Source organism: Mobula birostris, chromosome 23, assembly GCF_030028105.1.
Source record: "Mobula birostris isolate sMobBir1 chromosome 23, sMobBir1.hap1, whole genome shotgun sequence".
NCBI lineage: Eukaryota > Metazoa > Chordata > Chondrichthyes > Myliobatiformes > Myliobatidae > Mobula > Mobula birostris.
In genome coordinates, this window is record NC_092392.1 from 1281099 (window position 1) to 1294882 (window position 13784).

General features: G+C 40.6%; 1 protein-coding gene across 7 annotated transcripts in view; it reads left to right on the forward strand.

Moving 5' to 3' along the window:
- The window catches only part of mkln1 (muskelin 1, intracellular mediator containing kelch motifs), a 201725-nt gene that overhangs the window by 66886 nt on the left and 121055 nt on the right, over positions 1 to 13784 (forward strand). For 6 of the 7 annotated variants that reach the window (XM_072241605.1, XM_072241601.1, XM_072241602.1 and 3 more), the window contains 2 exons: positions 1215 to 1327; positions 10653 to 10691. In XM_072241605.1, the coding sequence (XP_072097706.1) occupies positions 1215 to 1327; positions 10653 to 10691 (152 nt within the window). The remainder of the gene's footprint in view (positions 1 to 1214; positions 1328 to 10652; positions 10692 to 13784) is intronic. The other variant, XM_072241603.1, reaches the window with a different exon arrangement.

The following is a 13784-nucleotide window of genomic DNA, read 5'->3' on the forward strand; positions in this document are numbered from 1 at the left end:
TATTGTGTTTGGAGTTTGGGAAGTTTACGAGCATTAGATGAAAAATGAACAGCAGATCCAAGCCAGGATTCCCCTAGCAGATTCACATGAAAAACAGAAAAATGGGTAGCCAGAAGAAAAGCATGGGACTGGAGTTGCAATGCTGCAAGAGAAATTGCTGCTGCTTAGATCAGAACTTGGAGGAAGTAGTAAGAGTAGCCTCATGACCAAAAAGGCTTTCAGTTAATTGCAAATTAAAAAAGATGCTCAGCCTGGGCTGAGGTGGAGGGGGAAATGTTGTCTGATGACCTTTCGAAACTTGGCTCAGTCTTGTAGAAGGAAGTGAGATTATGCCAGATTTGAGTTCAATAAGGCTGTTGTGATGTTATGGCGTCTCTAAACTTCAAATTTATGAACGTTGAAGGCCTTCTGTCAATTGAAACACTAGGAGTCTGTTGTTGAAGGGTAACTAGAGTTAATGAACTCTTGTAACCTGCTTTATAAACACAATGGAACTCAATTGTTCTCTCTTCCCCCACCTTGTCCTTTTCTGATTTGCTTAATACGGAGAAGAAAAACATGCAAAAAGGCAAATATAAATTGTTAACAGCATTAAATGACTTGTGAACATATCTCATGTTATTCCCTCTCTTTTCTGAAATGACCTGCAGTTATGTTGCTCTGAAGTTAAGAAAAGTGGGGAGGGGGTCTTGATTCATAATGGTCTCAAATATTTTGCTTTCCTTGCTGAATGCACTGTTATCATCATACTTTCTAGAAGTATTGAACATGTTTATATTCAGTTAGTTTGCTTCTCTTAATTTAGTTAATCTTAATGTGCATATTCAAAAAAGATTGTAACAAAAGAGAATCAAGATTCAGTTTGCATTAATCCAGCAGTAATTCTCCCTCTAAGGGTTCTATGAAGATTAGAGAAATTAATGAAATACTGAGCTCTGACTTGAGTATCCATTTCCCCCCCCCCCCCACAACTATTGGGCAGATATATGCACTTCTTCTTACCTTCTAATGTAAAAATTAAATCAGCTAATGTATATATATTTCAACTTGACCATTACTCACTCTTTTCTGGCAGTGAACCATGTTTGGGGACTTAAAACATTATATTGTGCAAAGTTTGTTCCAATATGTGACATGAGAGCCATGTCACGTTAGTGCAGTGGTCTACAAACATGTACTGCTTTGTATAACTTTTAATAACTTTTTCGTTGCAGAAACAGTATATTTATTTGGTGGTTGGGATGGAACACAGGATTTGGCAGATTTCTGGGCATACAGTGTTAAAGAAAACCAGTGGACTTTTATATCTAGAGATACTGAGAAAGAGGTAAGTGTTTTGTTTTAGAAAATAATGTGAGGTAGGAAATGAGTAGAATTAAGGTGTAGTTGTAAATAAGGATCTTATTTCTGGTAGAGCCATCTCTGGGATGGCATGTCAAGGTAAATGGAGACGTGCTGTTTCTCAGGGGGTTGTAGTTATACTTCACATCATACTTACAGAGCAAGTATATTCAGTGGTGAAATGTACTTTTCATATCCACCTGGATCTATTCTCATTTTCTTCAGTTTTTGTGCGTGCTTTGCCAACAATACTAATACACTCTTCTGTTTTCAGTACCTCTGAATTTCACAGTATTTCATTCAATTTTGTCTTTACCTTAATCCTATCTGGTTTACTTTTTGGTTTATACCCCTGTAGAGAGAAATGTCCAGTAATTAAGCATTTGTATTGGAGAAGTAGTTCACTCATTCTTTGTTTAGAGAATCATGCTCCAGATAGACCTGCTGAAGGAGCTCGTGAGCTCTGCTATTCCTGATGCCATAGACAATAAGTTGACTGCAGGAAGCTAGTACTTGAATTCAAATTCAGCACCATTTTATTTGTGTTACTAGATCTAAGTTCTTATTCAGTCTCACATGTTTAGAGAGAAAGTTCCCATTTAATCTTGTGCGTATCAAAAGATTATAGAAACATAGAAATCCTACGGTACAATACAGGCCCTTCGGCCCACAAAGTTGTGCTGAACATTAACTCAAGAACCCCATCTGTAAGGTACATTTTCTCTTCCCCATTGTTCATCTTTTCAATGCAAGACAAAAATTTGTCATACTGCATATTCTGCAGAGTCTACCATACTTACAGCTGTATTGGTTTGTAAATTTTACCCTACCTGAAAATAAGGTTGAGATAAACCTCTATTATGTTGAAGATATTCCCAGAACACTTTGTAGTTGTTGATAGAGCCAGTAGACTGTCTGAGGGTACTTGAGAATCACTGACATTAGCAAGGGTCTAGAATTGCATGTTGGACAATTGGTGATGAGGTAGATTCTTTTTGAAATGATTGATGTTTTTGCAATAGTCCAGTAGTTTTAGTATTGCATTACAAAAATTAACATTATTTAATTGAAACAATAAATTATGCAGCAGTTGAGGTGGGATTTCAATGGATGTCTCCTTATCAGTATTGATCTCTTGATTACTAATCAAATCAGATGATAACCACAAAATATCCTGGAGGACCCTTAATTCAATTTCTCCAGCTCTAGATGATCAGAACTGTTTCTGGTATAGTGGCTTACTATCCCTTTTCCACTTACTTCTAGTTTTATAGTCTACAACATTGCACAGTATCAGCCACATATTACACAGACCACACAACTTAAAGTTTTCTTTTTTTCAGTTCTGATAAAGGGTCCTGGACATTGAAGTATTAACTGTTTCTCTTTCATTAAATAGCTGCCTGACCTGTTGAAACTTTACAGTGTTTTCTGGTTTTATTTTAGAAAATGTTTCAGAACCTGCTCCTTACTCCTTTAAGGTTTCTCAGTGCTGTTTTGAGAGTGTTGGATCAAAGTATCTCCAAATCTAGAGGATCTTCAGAAGTCAAGGATGAGGCATAAATCTGGTGGTGACATCAGTTTTATTTGATATTCGTAACAAGGAAATAACAGTAATGAACTTGCTCTAATGTAAGGAAGAGAGAGAGCAAAGAAAGGGGGAAAAAAAAACAAAAGTTATAGTTGTATTTAAACTGAGACTTGACAGATAGACATTTCATTGATAAGAAAAGTACTTATGAGATGGTCAGGTTGATTGAGTCATAGAACACAAAAGGCCCTTTGGCTCATCTAGTCAGTGCAGGATCATAAGTTTGCTAGTCCTATCGACCTGCACCCAGTCATTAGCCCTCCATACCCCTACCATCCATGTACCTATCCAAATTTCTGTTAAATGTTGAAATCGAACCAGCATCCACCAGTTGCTGCAGCAGCCCATTCCACATTCTCATTACCCTCTGAGTGAAAAAGTTTCCCATCATATTCCCCTTAAACATTTCACCTTTCACCCTTAACCCATGACTTCTAATTGCAGTTTCACCCAGCCTTGGTGACTTGCATCTAGCCTATCCATAACCCGCAGAATTTTGTATACCTATATCAAATCTCCTCTCAATCTTCTACATTCCAACAAATAAAGCCCTAACATATTCAACCCTTCCCTGTAACTCACAACCTCGATATCTCTCTAAATTTTCTCTGTACTTTTTCAATCTTCCTGTAGGTAGGTGACCAAAACTAGACATAAAACTCCAAGTTAGGCCAAACCAATGTTTTACCCTGGTTGGTTCTCCCAAAATGCAACACCTCACACTTGTCTGCATTAAATACCATCTGCCATTTTGCAGCCAAATTTTCCAGCTGGTACAGATACTGCTGCAAGCTTTGGTCACTCTCAATCTTGGTATCATCCACACATTTAATGTTTACTACATTATCAGTCAGATCATCGATATAGATGATAAACAACAACAGACCTAGCACAGATCCCTGTGGCACATCACTAGTCACAGGCCGCCAGTTAGAGAGTCAGCCATCTACTACACTCTGGCTTCTCTTGCAAAGCCAGTGTTTAATCCAGTTTACTACCTCATGATGAATGTTAAGCACCTGAATGTTTTTGACCAACTTCCCATGTGGGACTTGTCAAAGGCCTTGCTAAAGTCCATGTTGACAACATCCTATGCCTTGCCTTCATCAGCTTTCCTGGTAACTTCCTCAAAACTCTATAATATTGGTTAGACACAATCTACCTAGCACAAAGCCATGTTGACGCTCCCTAATCGGTCCCTGGCTATCCAAATACTTGTTTATCCAGTCCCTTGGAATACCTTACAATAACTTTCTTCCAAATGATGTCAGGCTCACTGGACCAACATTTCCTGGCTTATGCTTAGAACCTTTCTTAAACAACTGAACAATATTAGCTATCTTCCAGTCCTCCAGCACCTCACCTGTGGCTAAGGATTTTTTAAATATGGCTGGTCCCCACAATTTCTGCACTAGCCTCCCACAGGGTCTGAAGGGAACACCTTGTCAGGCTCTGAGGATTTATCTTTCCAAATTTGCCTCAAGGCAGCAAACACTTCCTCCTCTGTAATCTACATTGGGGTCATGACCTCGCTGCTGCTTTGCCATAGTTCTATAGATTCTGTCTTTGTCTCCCAAGAAAATGTAGTTGCAAAAAATCTGTTTTAAGATTTCCCCCCATCTCTTTTGGCTCCGCACAAAGATGACTATGCTAATCTCTGAGGACCAATTTTATCACTTGCTCTCTTTTTGCTCTTAATATGTCTGTAGAAGTCCTTAGGATTCTCCTTCACTTTGTCTCCTAGAGTAACCTCATGCCTTCTTTTAGCCCTTCTGATTTCCTCATTCTTTGCATTTCATATGCTTTTCCTTTTTCTTAACCAGGGCCTCAATATCTCTTGAAAACCAAGATTCCCTAAACCTGTTATCCTTGCCTTTTATTCTGACAGGAACATACAAAACCTGCACTCTCAAAATTTCACTTTTGAAGGCCTTCTACTTACCAGGTACACCTTTGCGAGAAAATAACCTGTCTCAATACATACTTGCCAGAACTTTTCTGATGCCATCAAAATTTGTCTTTCTCCAGGTTATGATCTCAACCCGAGGATCAGACATATCCTTTTCCATAATTGTATTTGAAACCAATGGCATTATGCTTACTGGATGTAAAGTGTTCTCGAAAACAAACTCCTAGGAGATCTACTATCACACTCTGTCTAGCTGGGATTTCTATGTACTGACTAAGGAAACTTTCCTGAACTCATTTGGCATCCTTTCCCATCTAACCCTTTTTCAATATGGGCGTCCTAGTAAATTTGTGCAAAGTTCACCTACTATCAGATCCTTTTGTTTCTTGCAGCAGTCTGCAATCCCTATAAATTCAGCGGCATGATGCAGGGTGCAGAGAAATTGGTAGAGAAATATAGAGCTAGCAATAATATAATTACTGATATTCACTGAACAATTTTAGATAAACAGGTGATTATATCAAAAAGAAAAGCATAAATTTAAAAAAAAATTGAACTTTAGACTAATCTGACATCAGTGATAGGAAGTGATTCTTGGTCAATGAATTGTATAAATCCTTGCCTTGGCCCTTAATGGTTTTCTGTTCATAAAAATAGAAGTTGGGGTAGGAGGGGGAAGGGGAAAAGTCAGGTAATAGGGAGTACCCCAGTGGCTGTGCCCCTTAACAACAGGTACTCCTGTTTGAGTACTGTTAGGGGGGACAGCTTACCCGGGGGAAGCGACAGTGGCCGTGCCTCCGGCACAGAGTCCGGCCCTGTAGGTCAGAAGGGAAGGGCAAGGAAGAGGAGGGCAGTTGTGATAAGGGACTTGATAGTAAGGGGGTCAGATAGGCGATTCTGTGGACGCAGTCCAGAGACCCGGATGGTAGTTTGCCTCCCTGGTGCCAGGGTCCGGGATATTTCTGATCGTGTCCAAGATATCCTGAAGTGGGAGGGTGAGGAGCCAGAGGTCGTGGTACATATAGGTACCAATGACATAGGTAGGAAAAGGGAAGAGGTCCTGAAAGGAGAATATAGGGAGCTAGGAAGGGAGTTGAGAAAAAGGACCGCAAAGGTAGTAATCTCGGGATTACTGCCTGTGCCACGCGACAGTGAGAGTAGGAATGCGATGAGGTGGAGGATAAATGCGTGGCTGAGGGATTGGAGCAGGGGGCAGAGATTCAAGTTTTTGGATCATTGGGACCTCTTTTGGCGCAGACGTGACCTGTACAAAAAGGACGGGTTACACTTGAATCCTAGGGGGACCAATATCCTGGCAGGGAGATTAGCGGGGGCTACTGAGGTGACTTTAAACTAGAATGGTTGGGGGGTGGGAATCAAATTGAAGAGGCTAGGTGTGAGGAGGTTAGTTCACAACAGGGGGATGGGAACCAGTGCAGAGAGACAGAGGGGTGTAAAGTGAGGGTAGAAGCAAAAAGTAGTAAGGAGAAAAGTAAAAGTGGCAGGCCGACAAATCCAGGGCAAGCATCAAAAAGGGCCACTTTTCGGCATAATTGTATAAGGGCTAAGAGAGTTGTAAAAGAGCGCCTGAAGGCATTGTGTGTCAATGCAAGGAGCATTCGTAATAAGGTGGATGAATTGAAAGTGCAGATTGTTATTAATGATTATGATATAGTTGGGATCACAGAGACATGGCTCCAGGGTGACCAGGGATGGGAGCTTAACGTTCAGGGATATTCAATATTCAGGAGGGATAGACATGAAGGAAGGGGAGGTGGGGTGGCGTTGCTGGTTAAAGAAGATATTAACGCAATAGAAAGGAAGGACATAAGCCGGGAAGATGTGGAATCGATATGGGTAGAGCTGCGTAACACTAAGGGGCAGAAGACGCTGGTGGGAGTTGTGTACAGGCCACCTAACAGTAGTAATGAGGTCGGAGATGGTATTAAACAGGAAATTAGAAATGTGTGCAATTAAGGAACAGCAGTTATAATGGGTGACTTCAATCTACATGTAGATTGGGTGAACCAAATTGGTAAAGGTGCTGAGGAAGAGGATTTCTTGGAATGTATGCGGGATGGTTTTTTGAACCAACTAGAGAGCAGGCTATTCTGGACTGGGTTTTGAGCAATGAAGAAGGGTTAATTAGCAATCTTGTCGTGAGAGGCCCCTTGGGTAAGAGTGACCATAATATGGTGGAATTCTTCATTAAGATGGAGAGTGACATAGTTAATTCAGAAACAAAGGTTCTGAACTTAAAGAGGGGTAACTTTGAAGGTAAGAGACGTGAATTAGCTAAGATAGACTGGCAAATGACACTTAAAGGATTGACGGTGGATATGCAATGGCAAGCATTTAAAGGTTGCATGGATGAACTACAACAATTGTTCATCCCAGTTTGGCAAAAGAATAAATCAAGGAAGGTAGTGCACCCGTGGCTGACAAGAGAAATTAGGGATAGTATCAATTCCAAGGAAGAAGCATACAAATTAGCCAGAGAAAGTGGCTCACCTGAGGACTGGGAGAAATTCAGAGTTCAGCAGAGGACGACAAAGGGCTTAATTAGGAAGGGGAAAAAAGATTGAGAGAAAACTGCCAGGGAACATAAAAACAGACTGTAAAAGCTTTTATAGATATGTAAAAAGGAAAAGACTGGTAAAGACAAATGTAGGTCCCCTGCAGACAGAAACAGGTGAATTGATTATGGGGAGCAAGGACATGGCAGACCAATTGAATAATTACTTTGGTTCTGTCTTCACTAAGGAGGACATAAATAATCTTCCAGAAATAGTAGGGGACAGAGGGTCCAGTGAGATGGAGGAACTGAGCCAAATACATGTTAGTAGGGAAGTGGTGTTAGGTAAATTGAAGAGATTGAAGGCAGATAAATCCCCAGGGCTAGATGGTCTGCATCTTAGAGTGCTTAAGGAAGTAGCCCAAGAAATAGTGGATGCATTAGTGATAATTTTTCAAAACTCGTTAGATTCTGGACTAGTTCCTGAGGATCGGAGGGTGGCTAATGTAACTCCACTTTTTAAAAAAGGGGGGAGAGAGAAACCGGGGAATTATAGACCGGTTAGCCTAAAGTCGGTGGTGGGGAAACTGCTGGAGTCAGTTATCAAGGATGTGATAACAGCACATTTGGAAAGCGGTGAAATGATCGGACAAAGTCAGCATGGATTTGTGAAAGGAAAATCATGTCTGACGAATCTCATAGAATTTTTTGAGGATGTAACTAGTAGAGTGGATAGGGGAGAACCAGTGGATGTGGTATATTTGGATTTTCAAAAGGCTTTTGACAAGGTCCCACACAGGAGATTAGTGTGCAAACTTAAAGCACACGGTATTGGGGGTAAGGTATTGGTGTGGGTGGAGAATTGGTTAGCAGACAGGAAGCAAAGAGTGGGAATAAACGGGACCTTTTCAGAATGGCAGGTGGTGACTAGTGGGGTACCGCAAGGCTCAGTGCTGGGACCCCAGTTGTTTACAATATATATTAATGACTTGGATGAGGGAATTAAATGCAGCATCTCCAAGTTTGCGGATGACACAAAGCTGGGTGGCAGTGTTAGCTGTGAGGAGGATGCAGAGTGACTTGGATAGGTTGGGTGAGTGGGCAAGTTCATGGCAGATGCAATTTAATGTGGATAAATGTGAAGTTATCCACTTTGGTGGCAAAATAGGAAAACAGATTATTATCTGAATGGTGGCCAATTAGGAAAAGGGGAGGTGCAATGAGACCTGGGTATCATTATACACCAGTCATTGAAAGTGGGCATGCAGGTACAGCAGGCGGTGAAAAAGGCGAATGGTATGCTGGCATTTATAGCGAGAGGATTCGAGTACAGGAGCAGGGAGGTACTGCTGCAGTTGTACAAGGCCTTGGTGAGACCGCACCTGGAGTATTGTGTGCAGTTTTGGTCCCCTCATCTGAGGAAAGACATCCTTTCCATAGAGGGAGTACAAAGAAGGTTCACCAGATTGATTCCTGGGATGGCAGGACTTTCATATGAAGAAAGACTGGATGAACTGGGCTTGTACTCGTTGGAATTTAGAAGATTGAGGGGGGATCTGATTGAAACGTATAAGATCCTAAAGGGATTGGATGGGCTAGATGTAGGAAGATTGTTCCCGATGTTGGGGAAGTCCAGAACGAGGGGCCACAGTTTGAGGATAGAGGGGAAGCCTTTTAGGACCGAGATTAGCAAAAACTTCTTCACACAGCGAGTGGTGAATCTGTGGAATTCTCTGCCACAGGAAACAGTTGAGGCCAGTTCATTGGCTATATTTAAGAGGGAGTTAGATATGGCCCTTGTGGCTACGGGGGTCAGGGGGTATAGAGGGAAGGCTGGGGCGGGGTTCTGAGTTGGATGATCAGCTGTGATCATAATGAATGGCGGTGCAGGCTCGAAGGGCCGAATGGCCTACTCCTGCACCTATTTTCTATGTTTCTAAAGCAACTGGAATTTATAACCGTAATGAGGAAATACGAAGCATTAGCAGTAAAAATGCCTTAGGAAAGTATCTTGCATTGGGATGTGGAATATGCCAGACAACTTGAAAATGATGTCCCGTGGAGAGGTGATGAATTTAATATCTAGCCGGTTTGTGGTACTGGGTGAATCTTTTGTTTCTCTGTAAATTCTGATGGGATCTTTTAATACTTCAATAAACTGACAAAACTGAAAAACACTGTTTGACAGTTCAGTGCTGCTTCTGAAATGGCATACCAGCTTACCTGTCGCAGGTATGGAGAGGGTCCAGAGGAGACTCATGGGAATGATTCTGGTAATGGAAGGGTTGATGTATGAGAGCATTTGATGCCTCTGTGCCTGTACTCGTACAGTTGAGAAGAATGAGGAGGATCTCACTGAAACCTATTGAGTATTGAAAGGCCTAGATAGAGCAGATATGGAGAGGATGTTTCTTATCATGAGGTTGTCTAGAACTAGAGGGCACAGACTCAGAATAGAGGGGTGTCCCTTTAGAACAGAGATGAGAAAGAATTTCTTTAGCCAGAGGGTAGTGAATCTGTGGAATTCATTACCTCAGACAGCTGTGGAGGCCAAGTCACTGGGTATATTTAAAGCGGTGGTGGATATTTTCTTGATTTGTCAGGGCATCAAAGTTATGGGGAGAAGGCAGGAGAATGGGGTTGAGAGGGATAATACATCAGCTGTGATTGAATGATGGGGGCAGACTTGATGGGCCTAATGATCTAATTCTTCTCCATGGTCTTGTGATCTCAGTTCCCAATTTTCCAAGCCAGAGTCAGCTGTGACATTAATGGAGAGAAGCTAGATTCTGTTGAGAGTAGGAGACTAATTTGTTTATGTTCATTTATATGAAAAAAAAATGCACTCTTTAAATGGAGATGTGTAGCGGGGTCATATCCTTGATCAGAAATTGGAGAAGGAAGTACATTAGAGCAGGTTTTTCTTTTTTTCTTGTCACTCAGATAACTGAGAGAATAATGACTACTGTGGGAATGGATGCAACCCAACAAAAAAAAAAAGTACTGAACAGCAAGACAGACTTGAAATGTGTGCATGATATATAATGAGGCATCCAAAAAGGACAAAATATTCTGAAGCTAAATAAGAAAGATTATAAATGTAGTTTTGAAAACTACAAATACCCGGCAGAAACTTCATAATTCTGCAGGAACAGTCCTAATTTGCACATGATTTGTCCACATTATTTTCTAATTGGCTCACCTGTAAAACACTCTCCCATCATTGCCGAGTATGGAGAAAGTAGCAGAATCAAAGTGCTTTACTTCTGCTGAAATAATGCCCTTTATCTTTTCAGATAGGTATAAAAGGACAACGATACCACTTTAGTCAAAAGGTGATGTTTTATCCCTATCTTTTGGTCAATATTTAATTGTAAGCAAGCATAAGTAATATTTTTGTGGTCATTTCATATTTGCAGGTGCTTGTTAATGGGGCTATATTGTCATACTGACTACTCATTGGCTCTCATGAGATCAGAAGGATGATGTATAAGGGCAAGTTTTTTTTTCATTGACCTTTGTATATCATGTGCTACTTGTGCCTTAAAGTTAAGTTGTTGCTTCAAGAAGAGAGAGAGAATTTAATGCATAAATGCAAACAAACTTCATATGTTTGGCTATCTGTATTGTCTTTGGTGAATTTGGAATAAAATTTTGTTAACTTTCAAGTTGGAATAAACCAGGTTTATGTGTCTAAAGGTACAGGTTTTGTGGACACTGGTATAATTCTTGGGATGTTTGTACAATCTGATGCAGCTGGAGAGTTTAATATGCAAGTTGAGATGGTGAATCATTGTAGAGAGCTTGCTGTGTGGCATCAGTTTGAACTTTTGTATTTCCTGCATGTTCAAGGTCAAGTTTAATGTCATGGACATATAACTGCCATGCAGCAGCAGAACAGAACCTTACAATCATGGCAAACATGAGCTCACATAAGCTTAATATAAGTTATATAATATACAAGAAACAAGTTGGAAATGAGGGCTTTACAGATTGGTTCAACAACGTGATGGTAGTGGGGAAGTAGCTGTATTTGGATCTCAAGGTGTGGGCCTTCTGGCTTCTGTATATGCTGCTTAATGCGTGGCCAGGATGGTGGGGATCCCTTATGATGGATATTGCCTTTCTGAGACATTGCCTGTAATTGGTGAGAGAGCTGCACCAATAATTGGTTGAGCCTATCATTCAATGTAGCCTTCTGCATTCCCGTGCATCGGAATTTCCATACCAGACTTTGATGCAACCAGTCAGAATCCAACAGGAGTTGGTGGTTAGTATTTGTATCAGGATTCTGGCTGGTTTTTACATTCTTGATTCTCACTCCTTGCTAAACTAAAAACAAAAGAGCAGCCCAAATCAGATATCAGATAATAAATTAGAAATTATGTATTTTTTTAATAAAGTTTGGTCAGGGCACACTTGTTGGAAAAAGTTCATAAATGGTTTAATTACATCAGAAATGAGTGCATTTTTACAAGAGAAAATGAACTTTACCTTCCTTTCATATACGCTTTGGATGTGGGTGGCTCTTTGAGCTTCAGCTTCGACTTTTTTTTAAAGAATTGCAATTAAAGACTTTGAAATGGTAAAGCTGCTTTTGTACTTCTGCACGCCTCAAACTATCCAATAATGCCTAAATCTTTCAAAGCTTCCCTTTGAAAATATATTGAATAGCTCTATGGAAATCTATTGGAACAGATTGTGTATTTATCATTCTTTGCTTTACTTTGTAGGTTAATTATTTCAAAAGATTAATTGCTTTGTTTCTTGAAGGAGTGAGTTTTTTGTGGAGAAAGGTGCTTACAGGATCCCTTGTATGAAGAAATTTAGGACGAACTATATGATCTTCCATCTTAATATTCTGACTAATGCCCCCTGCTGGAAAGAGGAGCCCTTTATTTCCAGTATTTTTCTTGGCAGCTGATTTGTTTAAAAACAGTGTAATTAGCCTGAGTGATGTTTTAGGAATTCTGAAGATGGAAGTTATTTTTCCTTCCCTCCACCTTTATCTTCTAATTCTTCTGTCTTGAAAGTTTTATCTGGCTACTTGATCATCAGATTTCCATGTATTCCCATTCAACCACTGACATCATATTGTGACAAGCCACATATTTTCAGCACACCTAACTAGTTGGGAAATGTGGCTGTTTTCAAACAACAGATCAACTGCTTTGCAATAAAAATTCAAAGCAAATTGATTCTCAAAGTACACATATATGCCACCATATACTATCCTGAGATACATTTTGTTGCAGGCATTTACAAAGAAATACAATTGAATCAATGAAAAACTACTCATGAAGACTGACAATGTGCAAAAGAAAACTAACTGCAAATACAGAAAAAACTACCTCTACTAATACTGACAATAATTGAAGCACCCCCCCCCCCCCCCCCCACCAGACTCATATAGAAACTTGGCTCGTTAGCTGGCTCTGCTAATAGCCACTAGACTCAGTGGTGAGAAGGCCACCTTTCTTAAACAATATACACCTAGGGTCGGTATGATTTGGGTACAACCAAACTGGGAAATGGGATGTTTCGATTTACAGAACCCTGATTTGAGCGAATGCTGTGGAAATACTGCCTATATACAATTATCTGTTACCATTTACTAATTTCAGCTTTATCAATCAGTTATTAAGAGGAAAAAAATAAGTGTCCTTTTTATAATTAAACCAATCTAAATGTGCACATCGTTGAAGCTCATATTGTCCAAAAGCTGGGTATAACTGTTACTCATGGCTCTGAATTCTCATTACCAATCACCGGTAGAACTTCCTATTTTGGACTCCCTGGAGTCACGAAGCACTCCCTGTAATCGTGTCTTACTTTCCAGTTGAATCCTACAGCCATCTCTTCTGATCATCTTTCTGTATCTCTTGCCAAAAGGACCATGAACCCCCACCCAGAACCCTTCACAAATCTCTCTCTGCCAAGCTTCCACTAGAACCTTCTGCCAATTCCACTCTCCTAATCTGGCTGACACAACATTCCCAAGTTGAACATCATAGCCTCTTGTCTTTACCTGAAACCCAAACATGCCATCAGCAGGACACACTGCTACCACAGAAAGCTACTAGATGAAATATCATGGCATCTGTCTATCTTGAAAGAAAATGGGTGATGATGATGATCATCACCAGCCTGGGTAGAAGATATGGAGATCGTGAGATGCCCAGTTGTCAAGATCCCCCTCTCGGCCTCACCAGTGTGGTCCAAAGGAAAGCTTATGAAGCAATAAGTTTGAAATCAGCTTGGCTGCAGGAGCTGCTGTAAGGATGTTCAATGTTGTCCAGAAAGGAGTTCACTTTCTGTGTGTTGCCAGTGAAGAGGCACTACATGAGGCTTGCTGTTGGAGAGGTTATGTACTGGCAGGGAGAGACTTACACATTCAGCTCCCCTTTTCGCAAGACTGCTTGCTAGCA